The sequence below is a fragment of the Ictalurus furcatus genome, chromosome 23 (assembly GCF_023375685.1).
Source record: "Ictalurus furcatus strain D&B chromosome 23, Billie_1.0, whole genome shotgun sequence".
Taxonomy (NCBI): domain Eukaryota; kingdom Metazoa; phylum Chordata; class Actinopteri; order Siluriformes; family Ictaluridae; genus Ictalurus; species Ictalurus furcatus.
The window spans coordinates 15,901,205-15,923,855 of record NC_071277.1 but is presented as its reverse complement, the minus strand read 5'-3'; the positions used below and the strand labels follow the sequence as shown (position 1 = coordinate 15,923,855).

At 40.7% G+C, this 22,651-nt stretch overlaps 1 protein-coding gene across 5 annotated transcripts in view; it reads right to left on the bottom strand.

Moving 5' to 3' along the window:
* The window catches only part of oxr1a (oxidation resistance 1a), a 184,495-nt gene that overhangs the window by 23,972 nt on the left and 137,872 nt on the right, over positions 1-22,651 (bottom strand). For 4 of the 5 annotated variants that reach the window (XM_053611287.1, XM_053611291.1, XM_053611289.1 and 1 more), the window contains 2 exons: positions 12,210-12,317; positions 10,082-10,189 (listed from right to left, as the gene is read on the bottom strand). In XM_053611287.1, coding sequence (XP_053467262.1) covers positions 10,082-10,189; positions 12,210-12,317 — 216 coding nt within the window. Of the gene's footprint in view, positions 1-6,874; positions 7,165-10,081; positions 10,190-12,209; positions 12,318-22,651 lie in introns of those variants that run through there. The other variant, XM_053611292.1, reaches the window with a different exon arrangement.

The window sequence follows — 22,651 nt, the reverse complement described above, 5'->3', positions numbered from 1 at the left end:
GGAGACCTCCGGCCCACGGCTGTCTGCTGCACTCTGGTACACACTCCCACAGCACACACACACACACACACACACGCGCGCATGCTTCTATTCTTTTTGGAGAAATCAAACCCAACACATAGAACTTAGTGGAGCTGGCTATGAAACAGTATGCTGTGTGTGTACGGTTCCTCATAATTTTACTGTGCTATTCTGGGTACATCCTTTTTAGAGTCTGACAAGTCTGAAAAAAAGTCATATAAATTAATTTCATTGCTTTATACTGGAAACTAGTTTTTTTTTTTTTTAAAAAATAAATAAAATTAAATAATACGTGGCAACATTGCAATGCACATGCTCTTAAGCCCATGGTTCGGATGTGTTGTTTATTTTGACGTGCTTTCCCTCTCACCACGGTTGTCAAGAGTGTTTATCCTAAGAGATCTGGCAACAACAACCACGACACGCTTAAAGTCGTTCTGATGTTTGCTATAAACATTAACTGAAGCTCTCGACCTGTATCTGTATGATTCTATGCATTACGCTGCCACTACACGACTGGCTAACTGAATCACTGCATGGATAAGCAGGCGTATAGGTATTCCTAATAAAGTGGCAAGTGAGGGTATCTTAAATGGGAGTAACTGAAATTCAGCCCACTGAAATGTCAAGTGGTGTAACCGTTGCACTTGTGTTTGGATACTACTTGGACTGTATACAAAACCTCACTCTAATTTGTCTTTATTTTGCCGTTATAGTTACTTAGTTCTCAGTTTACACGATATTTCGAGTCAAGACGTACATTTTATTCAATACAGCATTCACACTTTGACTTTTGTCTGTTTTCTTTTCTTTTTATAGCTTTCGGTCGATATGAATTGTACGAACTGAATTAAATTGAACGCTGCTATGTGTATCTAATGTCAATAGTGATTTTAACAGTGCCTACATGCTTCTGGGAGCCTCTTTAAGATCCAAACGCGCCAAGGCTTCGGAGAACAGTTCGCACATGTAAGAACCTCATTTGCATATTGTTTTATTCATCTTATTTGCCCCCAAATGTCATTTTCGTAATTATTTTCTGTAAATCACCCGCAGGACGTCCACTAAGTACACATCCAATTTATCAGACTGCACAAGCAAATTTGCTTGGGATTTTAGTAAATGAAGGACTCGAGTCCTTGCCTCAGAACTGTCTGGGTTTTTTTTCTTTTTTAAGGAATAATTCTCAGTGATTAGGGAGATGCTATTAAAAAACAACAACAACAACAACAAAACAAACAAAAACATAATCACTCAATTTGGGGCAATTTGTCCTCAAGTTTTTAAAGACAGCCATTTCTGCAGAAACCACATTTTGAGGCCTTTAATCTCTCCATCGCAGTATAGAATCGGCGCTGCTTAAAGTATAGAACGGCATGCCGCTTTCTCTGGATTGCGTCCGTTCTGGTTCTGTTGCACTCGAATGTGGCGCTGGACAATACTGAACCATATATGTTCACGGACGGGCTTCAAACGGTCAGTTTAGACAGAACTTTTTCTATTTCGTATCTCATTTGACAGACCATATATTTTGAATCTCCAGTGCCTTAAAATGTATAATATGGTGCCTCACAAGTTTCTGTTTTAGGCCATCTATTATTCTCCCGTAGTGCCTTACTGATTTGACCCTATAGCTTTACAGCTATTCTGTGAAAGCAATAGCTGTAGTTAAAACCCTTGGTGTAACCTTGGTGGATCATCTGAGAAACGTAGCCAAAATAAGGAATATGCTAAGCCTTACGTAACGCAGACTGTCTAGACTGGAGTACTGCTGGCTGGCTGTCCCACTACCTCTGTATTACAAAGTCCTGCTTGTGACGTGCAACGCTCCGAATGGTTTAAAACTAGTGGATCTTTCTAATCTCCTGAAGCAGCGCAGACAATCTCGAGCATTTCTCTCAGCTGAGACAGGCCTTCTGTTAGTACAGAGGATCAGTCACAGTTCAGCTGGTGGAAGATGTTTTCCTCAGATTGCTCCTGAACTCTGGAAGAGTGTTCCAGAGAACAGTAGTGTTTTTAAATCCAGATAAAAAATAAAAAAAATAAAATAATAATAATGAAAAACACTTGTTTAAATGTAGCCTATTTTAAACTCTTCGATTATATTCTTCTATTATAATGGATATGTTTTAAGATTCCAGTTTAATATTTGCATATTGGCTTTAAAAAAAACAAACAAAACAAACAAACATAATATACTCCTTTATTAAGCCATTCTGGACAGCATAATTCCACGTTTCTGCAGGAACTGATCAGCCCCCCAAAAGCGTTCCCAATACACAAGAGGACATTCTCCCCTCCCCCTGACCCCAAATCTCCGCCGTCATGCCATGCTAAGACAGACCAGACCACCCCGCTGCCCGAAAAAAGCAACCGAAGAGTCAAAACATGTCTTCTTAGTACAAAATTTTCATACCAACTACCTCCTGGGACCCGAATCGGTGCAACACCCTCCGCCCCCTTCTTCAGCACAGGAAGGGGGCGTGAGTGTAGCACATTACAGAACGAGCTGGAAATAGTTGGGTGTATTTACAGATCTAATGCTAGCTTACTGTTTAAAGACCTGTCCCCTTAGGATCTCTACACAGATATTCACCTCCATTCACGAGTGAGAAGAGGATGCATTAAAAGCCAATTGTTAGAAAAAGCTATTCAATGTGAATCAAACTAAAACAGTTCTATTAAAAACTGTCAGTTCTGCTAAAACGCTGCCATTGTGTTGAGCAACAGTGCTTTATTTGCAGTGTGACGGTTCCAAGCTTGGGAACTTGTATGATCCCATGATTCTGGCACTCTTTATAATAAAATTAATATGCTTACGTGATGTGGATCCACAAACAAGTCACATGGGTTAGCCAGTTGCGTACGACTAACAGGGATAACGTTGACGTCATTAGCATCAATAGGTGTTTTTGCTTAGCTTGGCGTGCACCACAACCTTTGTTGTAAGTTATCTGCTCACACTAAAAGCAAGCAGAGTGCTAATTTACCAATTTATAATGTAATTAACTAGAAATATAACCGCTATAAAAAAAATGAAATGCTCCTCTAGTTTGTATGAAGTGAACTTTGCATGTAAACTCAAACAAGCTTATGGAAGTTTGGAATAAAGATTACATCACTGCTGCTACGGTGATGTCATTTACCTTTTAACACCAATACAAAATATCCCTCAGACATTTAGTCATGACAGGCTGCAGTGCTTTCCACTAATCAATGCAAGAAAATTACACAAAGTGATGGATGAAATATCCTAATGCTTATGGACAGTTTAATACACCTAAAGGTAAACTGATGAACTGCCGTGGAAGCCGGAGTCCAAACAACATGAAGCAGCATTTTGTCACCGGTACAGAGCTGTCAAAATAGAAGAGTATTCACCCTTTCGTCAGGAAATTGCGAGTTCAAATTCAGAGCTAGGGGAGCAAAACTCTCCTTTCTCCCCTGTCGATCACAGCAACGCTAGCCAGATGTGGACGTCTGTCAGCTCATGTGTGCGGAAGAGGGCGGATAGCGCTTTTCTCCAAGTGTGTCGTTACGCTGTCCTGTCACACACCACGGGCAGCAGTTCTAAAGAATGCAGTTGGCTGCCTTTACGTGCCTTGGAAGAAGTACATGTTAGCTTTCAGCCTCACCGCTTGAGTTGCTATAATATGATAAGGGAGAGTGGAAGGGAACTAAATTAGGGAGAGAAATGGGGGGGTGGAATATTAAAAGCCCAAACAACCTGTACTGACTCTCAGATTCTTAGAATAATATACATATAAAACAAGCCAATTGTACATGACCTGTGTAACTATAAAACATGAACTCTCTCAGTGGAAAGCTTAATGTTCTGATACATGTTTCCTGTCCGAATGAGTTATGCAACTGTAAAGAAGTCCAGAACTGCATTTGTCAGGATTGAGTTTCTACTGCGGTTTGGGTTGTGGTTAAGAAAACAGTTTCCCTGAATGGTTTTTCCCCCTCCAAAGTCCTAAAATAATTGTGTATTATTGTATTGTCAAGTAGGTAAATATGTGGGAAAACCACATACCTGGCAACCCTGACTATAAAGCTCTGAATAACACTCATGATCATAACTGACACCTGGTTTTACAAGACAGACAAAATGTGCAAAACCAGTTTCGTACATAATATGCAAAAGTTTCTCATGCAGAAATTGCGTTAATGCCTAAACACAGCTGCAAATACAGTGGTGCTTGAAAGGGTTTGTGAACCCTTTAGAATTGTCTATATTTCTGCACAAATATGGCCTAAAACATCATGAGATTTTCAGACAAGTCCTAAAAGTAGATAAAGGGAACCCAATTAAAACAAATGAGACAAAAATGTTATACCTGATCATTCATTTACTGAGGAAAATAATCCAATATTACATATTTGTGAGTGGCAAAAGTATGTGCTTTCAGTATCTGGTGTGACCCCCTTGTGCAGCAATAACTGCAGATAAACGTTTGTGGTAACTGTTGATCAGTCCTGCACATCGGCCTGGAGGTTTAGCCCGTTCCTCAGTACAGAACAGCTTTAACTCTGGGATGTTGGTGGGTTTCCTCACATGAACTGCTTGCTTCAGGTCTTTCCACAACATTTCTATTGGATTAAGGTCAGGACGTTGACTTTTCCATTCCAAAACATCAACTTTATTCTTTTTTAACCGTTCTTTGGTAGAACATCTTGTGTGGTTAGGGTCATTGACATGCTGCATGACCCACTTTCTCTAGAGATTCAGATCACGGATAGATGTCCTGACATTTTCCTTTAGAGTTCACTGGTATAATTCAGAATTCATTGTTCCATCAATGATGGTAAGCCGTCCCGGCCCAGATACAGCAAAACAGGCCCAAATCATGATACCACCACCATGTTTCACAAAAGGTTCTTATGCTGTAATGAAGCGTTTTTCTTTCTACAAACATAAAGCTTCTCATTTAAACCAAAAAGTTCTATTTTGGCCTCATCCATCCACAAAATATTTTTCCAATAACCTTCTGGCTTGTCCACGCAATATTTAGCAAACTGCAGACGGGCAGCAGTGTTGTTTTTGGAGAGCAGTGGCTTTCTCCTTGCAACCCTGCCATACACACCGTTGTTGTTCAGTGCTCTCCTGATGGTGGATTCATGAACATTAACATTAACCAATGTGAGAGAGGCCTTTAGTTGCTTCAGGTCTTTAGTTGCCAGACGTTACCCTGGGTTCCTGTGTGACCTCGTGGACTATTACACGTCTTGCTCTGGGAGTGATCTTTGTTGGTCTCCACTCCTGGGGAGGGTAACAATGGTCTTGAATTTCCTCTATCTGTACTCAATCTGTCTGACTGTGGATTGGTGGAGTCCAAACTCTTTAGATTTACTTTTGTAACCTTTTCCAACCTGATGAGCTTCAACAACTCTTTTTCTGAGGTCCTCAGAAATCTCCTTTGTTCGTGCCATGATACACTTCCACAAACATGTGTTGTGAAGATCAGACTTTGATAGATCCCTGTTCTTTAAATAAAACAGGGTGCTCACTCACACCTGATTGTCATCCCATTGACTGAAAACACCGGACCCTAATTTCACCTTCAAATGAACTGCTAATCCTAGAGTTTCACATACTTTTGCCACTCACAGATATGTAATGAACAAGCATAATATTTTTCTAAATTCTAAAAAGGTTCACAAACTTTCAAACACAATTGTCGCTTAGTACATCTGGCCCTCAGTGTGCTTTATATACAGCCTTGCAAAATGCACACACACACACACACACTGCAGAGGATAAAGACTTTGGAGTGCATGTGGGTGGCAGTTAAAAAAAAAAAATTGTGATCTAATGACAAACGGTCAGTAAAGCTGTAATCAGACCTTTATTTGTTTTATTTTATTTTATTTCAGGGCATGTTTTGTTTTATTTCCTCACAGTCATGTTTTCATGTGAATAATATAGAAAGATTTGACATTTCTTAGGTACCCTGGGATCACACTGTCAGGATAAATCCAACGCAAGTTCTATTCAATATACAGGAAAACCCAGTATAAGCAGTTTTAATAAGGTGTCGTGTCATCATTCTGAGCCTTTTCTACATGTCTCTGGAACTGGATCTGGAGCAATGAACAGCGTTCGTTCAAAAGATATTCCCTCGGTTGGTGTTTTGATGATGGTGGTGCAGAGTGCTGTCTAAGATGTCACTTGAAAATCTCACATGTTCGACTGGGTTTAGATCTGGTGACTCTGAAGGCCATAACATGTGATTGTTTTGACTCATCAAAACATTCAGCCATCCCTCATGCCCTGCGAATGGAGGCAGGGTCACCCGATTTACTGATTTGCACGGACACTCGCTTCTGCGAGGACAAGTGGACCCAAACCATGTGAGTAAAAATAAAGAAATCCCCCTACAGCGTATCAGAGCCGCCTGTACTTCCGCACTACATAGGGCGTAACAATGACGATGTAGACTGGACATTTATTTTGGCGGTATCACCTTCTTGTCTGGTCCCTGTTAAAAAATAGCAAAACATTCATGACCGCACTAAAATGTAACTCAGATTTTCAATGCATTGAACAGCAGCATGTTTTCTCTCCCTAAACCCATTAAAGTAGAGCTAATAATGTAAGGATATGACTCTCAGCTCCACCTGGTGGACAAAGGTGGGTCCTGTACGCCCCGTAAACTGTTAAACAAAATGTTAAATATGCAATTAGTCCCGCTTTGCGATACAGTGTTGTGTTCGACTTCCGACCGCCCCTGATTACCGAGTGAGAGTTTAACCTAGTGAAAGCACAAGACTCTAGGCCATGTGCCAAAGCTGCAACACAACGAAAGGGATGTTAGCCAACACCAGACACGCACTGGTAATTAACACTGACCTTCCTCTCCTCTCACCTTCACCCTTGCTTCTCTGTCTTGTGTGGAACGTTGCTTCGTCTTCTGCCTTGCTATCTCTGTCACACACGCATATGCATGCATGCCTATCTCACATACGCACGCATCTCCTTCCCCTCCTCCTGCCTGCTTCGTTCTCTCTCATACTGTCATGCATGTCTCCTTCTTTCTCTCCCTCTCTCTCACTGCCTTTCTCTACACCGGAAGGCTAAATTTAGCGCGAGGCAGGAAGTGTGAGGTTGTGCCGCAGGAAGAGGTGCGCTTGATTTACTAACCGGATCATGGGGGGGGGGGGGGACAAAACAAAAAAAACAGAAAAAGCTCCTGAAGGAGAATTATGTAAAGCGTAAGGAGTGATGTCAGTTATCTCAGCGCTGTTGGATTATATGTCTGTGGAAATACAAACACAAACTTTCGGAATGGGAAACATGATCAGTTGTCCCACAGATCTATTCTGCATAGATATTCTGCATCTATGCGGCTGGGCGTTATGACTATGTAATATTAATCTCATGATCAATTGCAACACAATACGCTTTTCTGAAATACTGCCTGCAGCATCAGTACACATCAACTCCATCGTCATCACTCACAGAAACAAGACGTTAAACTCTGCTGTCTCATTTTCTCTCCTCGAGTGTACTAAATAATACGCTTCGGAGACACAAAGAAAATTCGACCACAGGAATTGTAGTGTACGTCAGTGTGACCACTATTTAATAATAAGCAGCACTTCCATTTTTTTATTTTTATTTTTTAGACCAACCGAAGAGACGAAGTCCCGCCCACTCGTTTCACCTAGACAAAGTGAAGGTCTGTCCTTTCACGTCCCGTGTCCTTCCCCTTTCAGTAATTTGGCTTTTCTGCTGGACGGATTTTATTCATGTTTGATCTGACTGTTGATCGACAGTTGATTAACGACGGTTAATCGACGTGTGACAACACTGGTGATACCGATATCACTGGGTTGGGCGGGGCCAGAAGTGTGTGTGGGGGGTTTACCCCCTTTGCTTATGAATTGCCTTGCAGCTGTTGCGCATTTCACTTTCGCTTTCGAATTAGCGGCAATGGCAATTGCTTGAAAGGTGGGTTCATTATTATTCTTAATGAAAAACACAACAACTACAAGACAATGACAAACTCGCTTATATTGAACACAGAACTTTTGAAACCAAATCTTCCGCCATCGTCTTGTCAGTCAGCTCGCCTCGCTCTCGTCATGTGATAAATGAAATCTGATCTGCGCTGCGACTCGGACTCGTTCGGCTCGTGTTGAATTGAGCAGACGCGTTCAGTTTATAATCGTAGCGTCCGTTCTGTAACTGAACTAAATGATTTTCATTACTATAAAAAGGTTCAACGACGGTGGGGCGGTGCCGCGGTGGGCAAGTGATGTAACCGGTGTGCGGCCGCAACACCGTGCAACACCGAGCAACACCGAGAACACCGTCTATAGCAGCAAGCCTAAAATGAACCCTAAAACAAAGACCCTGGGAACACCTAGAGGTTGAAATACCAGCAGTGTCAGCCAGCATGGTGTGTGAATTCTGGCTCGGACAGTTCCTCAACCTCAGCTACATCACTCCAGTTCATAATCGGTCTCAACTAGAAGTTTGTTTTTTATTCCCCTCATGCAGTTATTCTTTTTGATTGTATCTTACAAAAACAAAATCTAGTAGACTAATTATAAACCAGTGCAACTTTAAAAAAAAAAAACAACCCATCCCTCTCATGCAACTTTTCTGGCACGTTTCGCAGAATCCCAGTCCTGATGTACACCTCTAGTCTCAATCAGATGCCTTGTGAACCTTTCAGGTGAGCATTCTAAAAAACAAAAACAAACAAACAAGCAAAACAAGAATAGTGTGTCTCCTATTCGTAAGTGTTTAGAATACATGATTAAGTAATACTTTTAATCCTGTATAGAGTATCCAACATCTAATATAATAAAAACAGAGCTGCTATCCCGTTCTAACCTCCATAAATGGTCCAAGGTCAGCGTGCGCTTGAGTACAGTTACTGATTAATTTCAGCAGCGGTCTGATGATATGTTTCGTCACTTCTGTCAACATGTGCTGGTCAGAAGGACACATTACAACAAAAGGTAAACATGTTTGACTCTTGGCATGCAAAGCGACTAAACCCAGTTCCTTTTGCCTCTGCCGTTTCGTTGCCGAATCTCCTGGCTGAATTAAGTGCTAACCACAGACAGAGCATTACAGCCCCACTCTTACACACTAAACCCTGTGGCAGCAATTCTCTGCAGTGCTTCATTACGTATAAGCAAACCGATAATAAACACTCCCAAGTAATATACAAGTGCCTGGGCTGCGCAAGTCGACAATAATACCTTTTTAATTCAAAGATCTTTAAAAGGCTGGGGGGAGGGGAGGGGGGCACGAGATACATATGAGGTGCAGTAAAACATGTAAAAGTTCTACTGCCTTCGAGAACAGGTCTGTTCTCTAATGACCTAAAAAAAATAATGTTGTATAAATGTAGAAAGAGAAAGGAATGAGTCTAAAACAAGGCACACAGAGAAGGCAGTCTTGAATGGAACAGAAGATACACTACGTATGACATTTCACAGAGCTTTTAAAAACAAAAGCAGGTTTTGCATTACATGCTGTACTGAAGTCAAGTCTCCACTCTGTAATAAAACTCTAACAGCTTTATCTACATCTCTCTCTAACGTATCTTCGTCCGACGCAGGAAACAGACTGGTGAAATGTACGGAGGTTTGTGGGAAAAACAAACCAAGAGCTAGACAAACACAACGTGTTATCTGCAAACCAAGAACGGTTCACGCTTAGTAACCTTGGCAGCATAAGAGAAAGCGATTTTGCACACGTGGCATCCTGCAGCTCGAAATCATCAGGGGAGGAAACAAAGCACAACGCTAACTCATCGCATTGATGGGGAATGCAAGCGCTTCACATTGTCTGCTCATGTTTCCCTCGACTGAGGCATGTGTATTCACCTCGATCGAATTAGACAATAATCAGAGGCTAGAATGGAGATCCGAAGGCGCCTCGGTGGAAAAGCAGAGCTGAAACAAAATCACACGTATGAATATGCCTTACATGGGCTTGATTGTGTGCATACAATGTGTTTATCTCCTCTTTAATGGTGTTGGAATAATAAGTCCCTGAAGACTGTTTTGGAAGAAGATGGAGTATCATGTACGTCACCTTCTCTAGTTCGGCCTCGGAGGAAGTGGGAGACAGGGGGCTGATGGGGCTGAGGGATGGGGAGCTGCCTGCACTTGACACATACTCAGGATCAGGTACATACAGAACCTGCAAAAGAACACACCACCACCACCACAACACAACTTTACACTGCACACACCCTGCAGGTTTTATGAACAGGGAGGCAACATCAGCATGCTGGTGATTATGCATATACAAGCAATTTACATACTTAAAGTAAACATTTTGATCAGATTAGGGATGCATCGAAATAGATACTAGTATTGGTCAGATACTGTGCTCATTTACTGCTCATGTACACGTCATACATTCTCGGATACCAACGTTTAAAATACAGTGATAAAAATGTCTACAGACAATGTTGTTCTTGACAATCAGCCACAATCGGTCACGGACAACGTCGGATTTTGATGCAATAAAACCAAAAATGGTCTTTCTTAGTGTTTAATGTTTTACTGCAATGCTACTTGATCCAAGGTTACTAATATAGCTAGCTAATAGAGGTTGACTGATTGATCGTTTTTGCTGATTAATCAGAACTGCAAAGTGATTGCTGGGACGATCGGTTATCGGCAAAAATCCACAGAATCCCAAGATAGTTTTTCCCGGCTGAGAAAGGTCTGCTGTCATTATACGATACGAGAGCGGCCTCTAGAGGCGAAATAAAAACTATCGCTGACAAATTCTGTTGTGTTATTTGAAGTGTTTTTTGATTCATTTTTGGTTGTCTCTATTTTTATTTGTTATTTGGAGTGTTACTTTTTGGTTAAGTTTGGATGGACATCTTTTATTTATGTTAATATTCATTAATAGTTAATATATACAATAATATTTATTTCATTTTAAAAAGTACAGTACATTTTCATGGTACAGTCAGTACTTTTTATTTTTGTAATAAAAAAAAGTTCAGCAATATTTTACTTGTCGTGTGTTGAGTGTTCATTCAGTATCAATTTTAAAAACTATCGCTTGATTAATCGGTTATAGGCAGGTACCGCCCGACTTAGTTATCGCTATCAGTTCAAATTCACTATCTGTAGACCTCTACTAGCTAACGCATTTAATTTAAAGAACGAGTCTAGTAGCTTAACTGCACGAACACACATGTATACACTTTTTCATGGCCCCTATGTAACCAGGGCTAAATAAAATGTTCCGTGATGTCTCTGATTGAATATTACAAAGTACGTTGGTCATTTAATTATCACTATCGAGAACCCAAAAAACTTACTCGCATTCAGTCTGAGAAAATGGTATCGATGCATCCCTAGACCAGAGGTATAATTCTCCATCAATCAATCATTCAATAATTGCATGCAATAAGTGGAACAGAAGAAAAGGGCAAGGTGAATGCAAAAGCAAGCTAACTCCGCAATATTCGGGGGGAGCTTGCGATTTAAAAAAATGTCAAAATACGCAGATTTTCCGCAGATTTGTCCCGGGACGCGTAATATGACGTCATCACAACACGCATTCAGTCAAAGCCCTCTTCGATTCACGTGCGTCAAACATGAGTACAGCTAAGATCACATTTATCAACAAACATCACTGTTAAACACCGTGCAAAATAATTTCACCAATTCAAGTAGTTTTCTGGAAATAAGAAGGAAAAAAAAAAAAAAACCCACAAGTTGCATCGCAAATTTGGAAAAAAAGATGCCGCAAAATCAAGCATTTTTGGCTGCAACAATCACAAAAAAAACTTTGCGAAATCCTGTACAGACTGATTAGCTAGTGTGTAAGTGTTCGAGCCGTTAACGAGAACCAAATTTAGATCTATTCATGAAGATGCCTAGATCTACAAGGATTTCAGTGAGAAATGTAATGAGAAAAAAATTGTTGATGACATTTATAATATTTTTACATAGCCTTACTGTTTGCACTCACTGAATACGAGTAATGGCCTTGCTGCAAGAAGCAGATACCTGAAACGTGGACAAATTTGGACAATACAACTGCCTAAAAACAGGCTGAGGCTTGTCAGAGATCTCAGTGAGAAAAAGTGGTTATATATTGAGTGTAGGAAAGTAGGATAAGCATAAAAGAGAAGGTGTAAAGAGAGGAAAAGAGAGGTGGAGACGGCGGAGATGAGAGGAAAGGAGCACACCTGTCCGGGGACGACGGCTCTGGAGAACAGCTTGTTGAGCTGAACCAGCTCGTTGGGGGTGGTGTCAAACTTCAGCGCTATGCTGTTCAGAGTGTCCCGTGACTCCACCTGGACCAGACACAACACAAACAAACAAACAAAAAAAAAACAGGCCAAGCGTGAATAAACAAACAAAAACAAAAGAAAGATGATGAAGCGGGGGAGTCTTGGTAAAGTTCAAGACGATGGGAACGTCAAGCAGAAAATAATTCGCCCAACTCAGCTCATGTTTGTTCCCTCAGATGAACGGTATCAAAGCACCAGTGCGATTCGAAGGTTCAAAACAATGAGTCATGAGACTAGACTGGAATTAGAGCTGCAACAACTAATCAATAAAATCGATAATAATCGATTATGAAAATTGTCGTTTTAATCGGGGTACGTTTACTCATTACGTTATTTCTGTTCCCAAAAGCATGCATCTGAGAGTACAGACCAGAGTACAGAAGCTGTGTCCCAAATGACGTTCTATACACTTACACTATGCACTATGTACTCTACTGTCTAGTGTATGAATTTTAGAAGTTCCTCGAAGGATTGCAAACTTTACAAAGCGGAGCTTGTGTAGTACGGAAGCACGACAGTGATGCACGAGCATAAAGTTGTGTTTATATCCAAAATGTGCCACTGTGGAATGGCTTGGGGAGACTGGTGCAAGTTTCTTAAAAGGTTTAGTTTAATTCAAGAAGTATTGTCTTTATATGCTGTATTTGGTGCTTGAAGTGTAAATTCTGTGGTTTATTATAACGGAAGTGATCTATTTGTAACGAGGCCGTGTTGCTCCTCACTCACAAGGTAGACACGGTGATAAACTTTGGGAGCGCAAGTAAGCTTCAGCCAATTAACCGATTATGAAAATAATCGTTCGTCGCAGCCCTAACTGGAATAAAGAACAATCTGAGATTTTGGACCGGCAGCAACCAGATACAACAAAACCAGTTTGAAAACGTTCCAAATTCACTGCAAAACAGCCACCGAGCATTGTGACTCGACTCTGCAGGTGAGGTGGCTAAAATCTTGAGACGTTTAATGAACAGCTTTTCCTGTGTAGTGACTGATGAAGCTCGTGATGCGGCAGGACTAGTCATTTGTCTATCTTTACGCAGCTTAATTTTGATGTAGTGTCGTAAAATACTGCTGTTGAGAACAGAACTAGACACTGACCTACACAATCATATGAAATGATGCCGTGTAATGGTACATGTACACTCTACATGGTGCTACTGTCGGCCCACAACTTCAATTAATGGCACCGTGTTCAGCTTAATAATGGTGCAGTTTGACGTTATAGAGTATTGCGCTATAAATAGAACCGCTCCAATCGTTCTGGGCATAATTTAAGGGAGAACTTATGACTTTAACGCTGGGACAAATGCAACATGAACCACCCCAGTCCCAGTTGCCCAGCACAACAGTATTGTTTTGGTATGGAGAATCACATTACTACACCTTCTATTTGTATCGAAGCCAACATTTGGCCATCATGAAAACCCCAGACTACAATGAAGAATCATGATCCATGACAAACTGACAAAATGGCTGTCTTTCACAAAATGACCTCTATCTCAAGAGGGTCTAACCTGACATAGTGAACGCAACAGAGCACAGAAATGGCTCATAAAATTAAAATGAGAGCGGTTATACCAGCCATTACCATTTTATTAAAAAAAAACAAAACAAAACCACTTCATAAGCACTTAGGTCACCGTACATATGGCTTTCCAGTCTTACCCCTATAAGCTACTTCATCCAGTCAAACAGATTTTCTGTTTGTGAACCGTCAGATTCTTTTCCTGAACTTTCAGGTGCCACAAACAAGAAAACAAATATCTGTACTACTAGTAATGGTTAAGCTTGAAGAGGGAAGTGGAATGACCAGAGATAGGGACTTGAGTTAGAGGTAGAATTGCTACCTCTTGGTACATGAACCGCACACGGATTGATTTATGACTCGACTTGGACTGGCAATTGAACTCCGATGACTAACGACTTGATCGGGCCTCTAAACAGAAGACCAGTGAATTTTCAGCCTGAATAAAAACATGAACAAAAACAAATACATTACTACAGCCAACTAATTAATACAGCCAAATAAATGAAACAAACATACGTGTGCAGCTTTCTCTGTCGGTTTCTTGAGTGCTGTTTGCAGGAACTTATTGCACCTCTAACTGCATTCTACCTGTGGTGGTAATAAGATCCTACACTGGTTTAAAAAAAAAAAATTCTGTGTATGATAGATAAGGTCCAGCCATTATCAGGATGCAAACATTACCACAATGACTCAAATATTAGCTATTAACATTCATTTTCTGGTTCAAACAGAATGCTCACTATATCTTTGACTTCACCCAAACTTCATTGAAACGTCTAGGCTTCAAATAAGCCTTCGATGTAACATTCTGCTACAGAACTTTCATCGTGATGGATTAAACTGGATTAAAGTGCAGTTTAGATACAGTTAAAGGTGTGAGTGGTAACTGAAGTTCATGACTAAAGACTGGACGCTTGAAGCTCAAGAAAATGTTTATGAGAATTGCCAGCTCTCTTCTAAGAAACAGAAATAGGCAGCAATTAAATACTCCAATTCTCCATCTGTTCTTCAGCATGTACACCTGTTCATATCATTAATGCACCGGTCTGCTGCTTCTTAGGAGACATGTGCCTGTTCTGGATGTATTTATTTTTCATTTTTAAAATGTAGTAGTTGTATCACGCTAGACGAAATGAAGGGAAAGCAGGTGATGCACATTATGACCGATCTCTGGATCAAACGGAGATCCTGGAATTGCTACAAGTATACCGGTTTTCCATCATGTCATCGAATAACAACTAAAATGGATCCTGCGTAGGGACGCATTTATATTTATGGCATTTGGCAGATGGCTTTATCCAGAGTGACTTACAGTTATCTCATTTATACAGCTGAACATTTGAAGGTTAAGGGCCTTGCTCGAGGGCCCAACAGCGGCAGCTTGGAAGTGTTGGGATTTGAGCCCACAACCTTCAAATCAGTAGTCGAACATATTAACCACTGAGCCACTGCTGCCCTTGAGGGACTGGAGTGCCCTCCATTAATATTGGCACCTTTGGTAAATATGAGCAAAGATGGCTGTGAAAAATTGTCTATATTTTTTAACCTTTTGTTTAAAAAAAAAAAAAAGTCACAAAAATACTCTGCTCTCATGGACATCAAACACTTGCAAACACAAGACAGGTTTATCAAAAAAAATTATATTAGTTAAATATATGTGTGCCACAATTATTGGCACCCCTATTAATTCATATGAGAAAAATATATTTGAAGTATATACCCAGTGATATTTTTTTTTACTATTCCTAGGAACAGGAAATTTTTCAACCAAAGTCTTCCTGTTTCACAGGGGTATAAATATGAAGCAACACATAAGCCAAATTCCCAAATTTCTTTTGTTGATAAACCTGTGTTGTGTTTGCAAGTGTTTGATATCCATGAGAGCAGAGTATTTTTTGTAAAAAAATTTTAACAAAAGATCAAAAGGTTAAACAATAAAGACAATTCATCACAGCCTTCTTTACTCATATTTACCAAGGGTGCCAATATTAGTGGAGGGCACTGTATTATCAGTGTACATGAAGGAATGGTCTATGTGGGCATCTTACATGGTGATATACATGCACAATGTCTGTCCGTGTTTTTGTACAATTAGGCAGTGTCAGGGTGTGACTTGTGCCAAGAAACTGCCATATTTTTATTGCATTTATGTAGTACATCTCATCATATTGTCATACTACTGATAAAAACATAAAAGTATAGAATTTCAGTGGAATTCCCCTTTAAGGATAAGAGTGTTGTGTGTTCCCAACGGAGCTAATCAATAACCAACACAGCCCATTTATCATCAGTCATATTGGCAGTAAGAGCTATGCCATCACTCACTCTTGCACTGTTTGCTTCTGACATGCTTATTGACCTTGTTTACCGTCCTGCATTGCATCTTTATCAGCCTGGATGACATCAATACACTGACATCACAACCACAATCACCCCTGACTTGCTGAAGGGCATTGAGAGGAAACCAATCAGACACCTATTTGGGTAACGCCTCTGGGCTTTTAAAGGAAAGACAATTCGATCCATTCTGTTAAATACAGCACAGTCAGAGGTGATCTGACCTTTAAAATCATGCCGCTGTGGGAAATGACAACAAACAAAATGCTGCATCTTATTCTAAAACATTAACATAAAGGGTGACTGTTTGTTCTGAGCTGAAATATTTCGACCTGGTGTTATGATATAACTCTATTACCTTTCCTGCTTGCACTACAATATAAACCTTGTAAAATGATGGGCATGTTGTAAAAACCAATATGAGAACATAGAACAATGGTGTCCATCATGTATATGGGATACCTATGCAAATTAGGTATGACAAAGCGTGACAAATCCAAACAATTCCTTGGACCAACTCTATGGCGAGTGAGGTCTGAAGTTTCTTCAGTTCCCCACCCACAACTTTAGTTCCTACCTTCAGTTCCTGTCAAGTGACATCTCATGAAACATGTAGAGACATTATAAATAAAAATAACGCTTGGAAGGAAGTAACAGAGACTGCTAGCGCCTTCGGTGAATGTCTGTACCTAACACATCTAGCTTGCTTTGTTAATCTGACAATGAAGCTACCAAGGAGCCTAGCATGTAACATGTAAATCAAGCTTAAATACATTTTAAACAACAGTGGTGTGTATAAATCGTAGTGTTCTATAGGCTATAAACTTTTCCTATGTTGGATCTAAAAAAAAACAAACCCACAAGGCGACAACAGACAAAAGGCAGTGCGCTACAGACATGCACTGGACAACAGGATTTCTCTCACAACTTGAGAGATTTGCTGTGGATGGATTATAATCAATGGCTACGAATGAAACCTGGAAGAAATTTGGGTAAAATTTGTGAATATGAGCTACTTTTCAGCTTCTCCTCTCATTTCTTTCTAGATTCAGATGCTGGCCAATCATGTTCATCCATTAGGTCAAGTATAATTTAATCTGTAATTTAGCACTCAGCACTAATTCAGCCGTTAAGCTGTCCTTAAAAATGCTCTTTGAAAAAAAAAAGAAAAAAAAAAAAAAAAAGGAGGAATTAATTTTAATTTGCCTCATTAAAAGGATTGATATGCTACTTAGTGCTTATTTACATTTTGATTACTTTGGTATTTATTTTTTATTTTCAGGAATGCACTTCAGTTTTCTTTTTGAGCTCATGACGCTCTGATGTTGTTGATGGGGGGAAAAAATGGCTTCAAATTTCATGTTTGAGTCATTAATGATTTCTTCATCCTGATTTTATTTAGTATTTTCATTGAAAAGGAATATTTATATTGAAATATTACTTGAGAAATTAGATAAATTTGCCTGTTTTGGGCTTATAGTAGATTGACTTTCACAGGTTCTAAGCATTACTGTTAAAAATTCCCATTGCCTTCTTCATCCAAGCTTTCAAACAGTTTAATGGAGTGTTTTTTCTTCTCTTTAACGAGACAAAATTCCTCAGAGTTTTTGAAAATAAATAAATATAATATGATATAATATAATTTGGCACCTCTTGCCAGATAGTAGTCGATATTCCTAACGCCTCTCCACTCGTGGCTTTCTTTCATCCTCTCAGCCTGGCACCGAACATTGATTCCCTATGAGTGCCGTTTGCGAGCCCCTCTTCCATGGCCTGTTTTTATTTTTAGCTTCAAGCCACTTTCCGTGCGAATAAATACCAAACTCACCTCGCTATCCCCTCAGCAGCCACTAATGTCTCTTTCTTGTTAGAGGTTGGAGTTATGATATTCCGCTTGCTGGAATGGGAACGTCAAGGCTTATGTCAGAAATAAGATGGTGTAAGTGCATGCTGTAACTCCATGGCTCATTGACTGCTTGTGTACCGAATTAACCAATAATGCGTAGCTCGATGTGGAAAAAAAAACATTATTCCGTAATTCCTATTAAGTCGCGAAGACGCTCAGCAGTTACCGTTCACAATAAATACGTCAGCGGAGCAGAGAAAAATCATATTATAAAAATCACTGACCTCAGCAGCAGGAGCACTGGATCACTGGCAGTTCAATGATGTACAAGAAAACTGCTCGTTATTTTTTTTTTGATGATGCTGGAATTACTTGAAGAAGAAAAGTGATAGACAGTGTGGTTGATAGCTGCTCTGGAAGAGAACAGATGCTGCTGATTGTTAAGTCAATTTGGTGACACATTAGGATGCACTGCTGAATGCTATGCTAGTACACGCTTGTCTTTTGCAGGAACGGGTTAGTACACTCGGGTACTTGCAGGAAACGGCAACGATCAATACGTTACTGTGAAAATGAATGTTGATTTTTCCTTTATTTATTAAAGGCAGGATCAACAACAAAATAAATGGAAATCGATCTCAAATGCAGGGGCCATGCTTATTTAAAATAATCCGATTGGTTAGAGACTAATCCAGTTGTCTGCAGCGGCATTAGGCGTGGGAACTTGTACAGAGACGACGCAGATGATGCTCATTTCAAAGCATGAAGCACAGGAGTACCGGATCCTAGACCAAGAAAACTTCAAAAACACAGTGACGTGGTAACACTAGGTACGTTTACATACGTTTATGGGTAACGATTTTAATAATCTGCTATTCAGAAGAATAACAGTCATCTTGAGGCACATGGAGGTCACAAAACTAACCTCAATAAAAAGGGTAAAGAAAAATCCATGTTTCTGTGCAGTTATTTCCAGACAGTAGCTTTTAACGTTAGTTAATAACACTAGAAGATGAGTAAAGGCATTTTACCAAATGGGCAATGTGTGCAATTTGTGTCATTTTCAACCACCAGAGCATCCTTGTATCATGTAATTATGAAATGCCGAGCAACTTTACCATGCTCACAAAATCGTTTTCTCACTGTCAGTTCAGTACTCACACTTGGATGATATTTTGTTGTGCTGGATTTGATTTAAAACATGCAGCACTATTAAAAAAAAAAAAGCTGACTGGACTCGTGCTGCTTGTTGTTACGGTAATGGTGATGTTGAGAACTCATTTAAAGGTAAGGAGTGCTACTTTGTTTACTGTTCTGAGCAGCAGTGTTGATATGAAGTAACTTGCTGAACTCAGGGTTGAGGAAGAGAACTCGGGGTTGAGGAGGGGAACTCGGGGTTGAGGAGGGGAACTCGGGGTTGACTGAGGAGGGGAACTCGGGGTTGAGGAGGGGAACTCGGGGTTGACTGAGGGGAACTCGGGGTTGATTGAGGAGGGGAACTCGGGGTTGATTGAGGAGGGGAACTCGGGGTTGATTGAGGAGGGAACTCGGGGTTGACTGAGGGGAACTCGGGGTTGATTGAGGAGGGGAACTCGGGGTTGATTGAGGAGGGAACTCGGGGTTGACTGAGGAGGGGAACTCGGGGTTGATTGAGGAGGGGAACTCGGGGTTGACTGAGGGGAACTCGGGGTTGATTGAGGAGGGGAACTCGGGGTTGATTGAGGAGGGGAACTCGGGGTTGACTGAGGGGAACTCGGGGTTGACTGAGGAGGGGAACTCGGGGTTGACTGAGGAGGGGAACTCGGGGTTGATTGAGGAGGGGAACTCGGGGTTGACTGAGGGGGGGAACTCGGGGTTGATTGAGGAGGGAACTCGGGGTTGATTGAGGAGGGAACTCGGGGTTGATTGAGGAGGGGAACTCGGGGTTGATTGAGGAGGGGAACTCGGGGTTGAGGAGGGGAACTCAGGGTTGATTGAGGGGAACTCGGGGTTGACTGAGGGGAACTCGGGGTTGACTGAGGGGAACTCGGGGTTGATTGAGGAGACCCAGAGAAGGAATTTGGAGTTGAGGGGTGTGTCCTTTTTTGTTTTCTAGTCAGAGGTCACAAAATACGAGTTATGACCTCCCCACATGCGCATAACTTTGGCTTAGAAAGGAAAGAGCCAGGTCCACTAAGCCACAACTGTTGGGCCCTTGAGCGTGGGACTTAAACCTGTAGGCTCCAGTAGCGCTGTCTCGTGTCTGACCCTGCAACCTGACCAGAACTTCCTAACAAGCTGGGATATGTGAAGAAAAAGAATTTCAAATGTACTGTAATGTATGGGACAAACAGTGCCATCTTCATCAGATGCTATATCGACATATGTATAAGCAGAGACTGTCTACAGAGTGTCCACTTTGGATACAGGACACAATTTATTCTGAATCTGTGCGAGGTATGCATTGCAGAACGGTCATGTAACTCGACTATTAGTTCTGTCTTTACTTCATATTTAAAACACAAGCGAAAGTAAATAGTAGTCAAGACTCGAACAGCATCCTTTACTACGGTAACACAGACATGTGATGCTGGCAGAGCTGAGCGAACAGAACAGCTAACAGCCAAACGCAACCATCACAGGTTGTCATGTTATTGTGCCCAGGAACTCAGTGGAGAAAACCAAGTAGCGAGTACTTGAGCTATCGTGCGCTGATCAAAACGCACATCTATAGTCTGTATCTTTTGTCTTGATAATGAGAAGTTTGTTTTTAAGTTTTCAAAGTGGGGAAAGTCTGGATTTACGGAAATAAACAAAACAAAACCGCCACTCTCCTGTCATAGTGAGGCTTGTGACGGACCGACCTGGGTTGAGAATAAATGGGAGACACTACCTTACAAGTCTGTGTTCACGAGCAGTGGTTTCCAAAAATATACAGTGGTATGAAAACAGAAAGCGAAGCTCTTTGCATGTGTACACGCACAGACAAACCCAATCGTTCAGAGCGCTACTAAAGAGGCAACAGGGAAAGAAAGGTGAAGGAGCAATCCCTAATCACCACATTGCATGAGGAAGAGTGTCATCATATCGGAAATAATATTTTGCTGGATGGTGTAATCAAGCAGAATGTAAAATGAGAGGAGGGGCGCTCAGACGGCTCCCAATCTCCAGACCCGAGCTCGCGGTTTCAGCATGACAGTTGCCATAGTGACACCGTCATTACTATAGCCTTGTGGAATGTGCTGCCTAACTGCCGCTGATCGTTTACAGGCCTAATTTTAGCTCTGTGGTCACGTCGGGACGTGACATTCTGTCCTTCAGACAACACTGGGATAAAGAGGGAAAGAGAATAGGATGACTGTCCTGCAAAAAAAAAAAAAAAAAAGGTAAAACAAAACAAAAATACAAAATCAAGAGAGCCTGTGCTGGTGCTGGAGACAAAACATAGGACAAGGCGTCTCTGCTCTCCTCTCAGAACAATGTCTAGTGTGTGTTGTGACTTCAGAAGAAGAGGAAAGTTTGTGGGCAACACTTTCCTGACCAAAACGGAAAGACTCAACGACATGTTAAGAGGAACTGCTGAGAGATGATGGCCTTAAACTAGCTATGTGAACAGACACAGCTTTGAGTCACCACATCATATGGTAGGACTGGGTGATCTTAAAAAACCTCAATTCTTTCAACTTTATGAAAGATTCTTGATTAGGATTAAAAAAAAAAAATGTTGTTCTTACATAATGCAATTACAAATAAATAGTCATTTTTCAAAGTTTTTTTTTTTTATTTATAAGCATGGACTTTGGAAAATGTAGATAAAAATACTAGCTAAATACTAGCACCATCTACAGCTAACAGTGTAAACAATGGTTCTTTTAATAGTTTGAACTGTTTGCTATAGATTGTGCTGTTACTATTTTGGCACAACTTAGTGAACCCTTCGTTCTCGATGGGAATCAGGTCTTCAGCGACAACTGAGAAAAAAAGTCAACTTGTGATATTCTCAAATCCGAGTTCTTTCCTCGTTTACGGCGTGTCTGCGAATCGACGTGGTCGTGCGGGCACAGCGTCAGAAATGAACAAAGCAAAACTTCTTAACTTTAAATGAGTTATACTGTGTATACAAGTACTAGCTTTAGATGAATCAACATATAGACATATTCTTTTATTAAATCGGTGTTGAAACACTGACTATACAGTTCGTCTTTTCAGGAAAATTATTATTTTTTTTTTTACATCACTCTTCCAAGTTAGCTTGTTGCTAACAAAGACGAACGTGGGGCGTTGTTATCTCCACTTCGTCTGTCGAACGTGGCGAGTTCGAAAATGACGTCATTCCAACGGCGAATTACCGCTTAGGATGTAATGCGGCATTATATTTTACATCTGACTTTGCAAACCTGTACCAATTCCATATCTCTGAAGTGATATTTGAACCTTTCTTTGCTACGAGCTCAGTCCTCAGCGACACGCCACCTGTTTATTTTGGTGGTGGTGTTTTTTTTGTTTTTTTTGTTTTTTAATCGCAGTGTTTGGGAGTAGTGCAGGCTGTTTAGCAAGTTAAGAAGGATGTGTTTTTCCCTTCGTATTGGTTTAAACTTTTAAACAGCATTTATGGATGTTTGCATGAGTTTAAATATGCATACACTG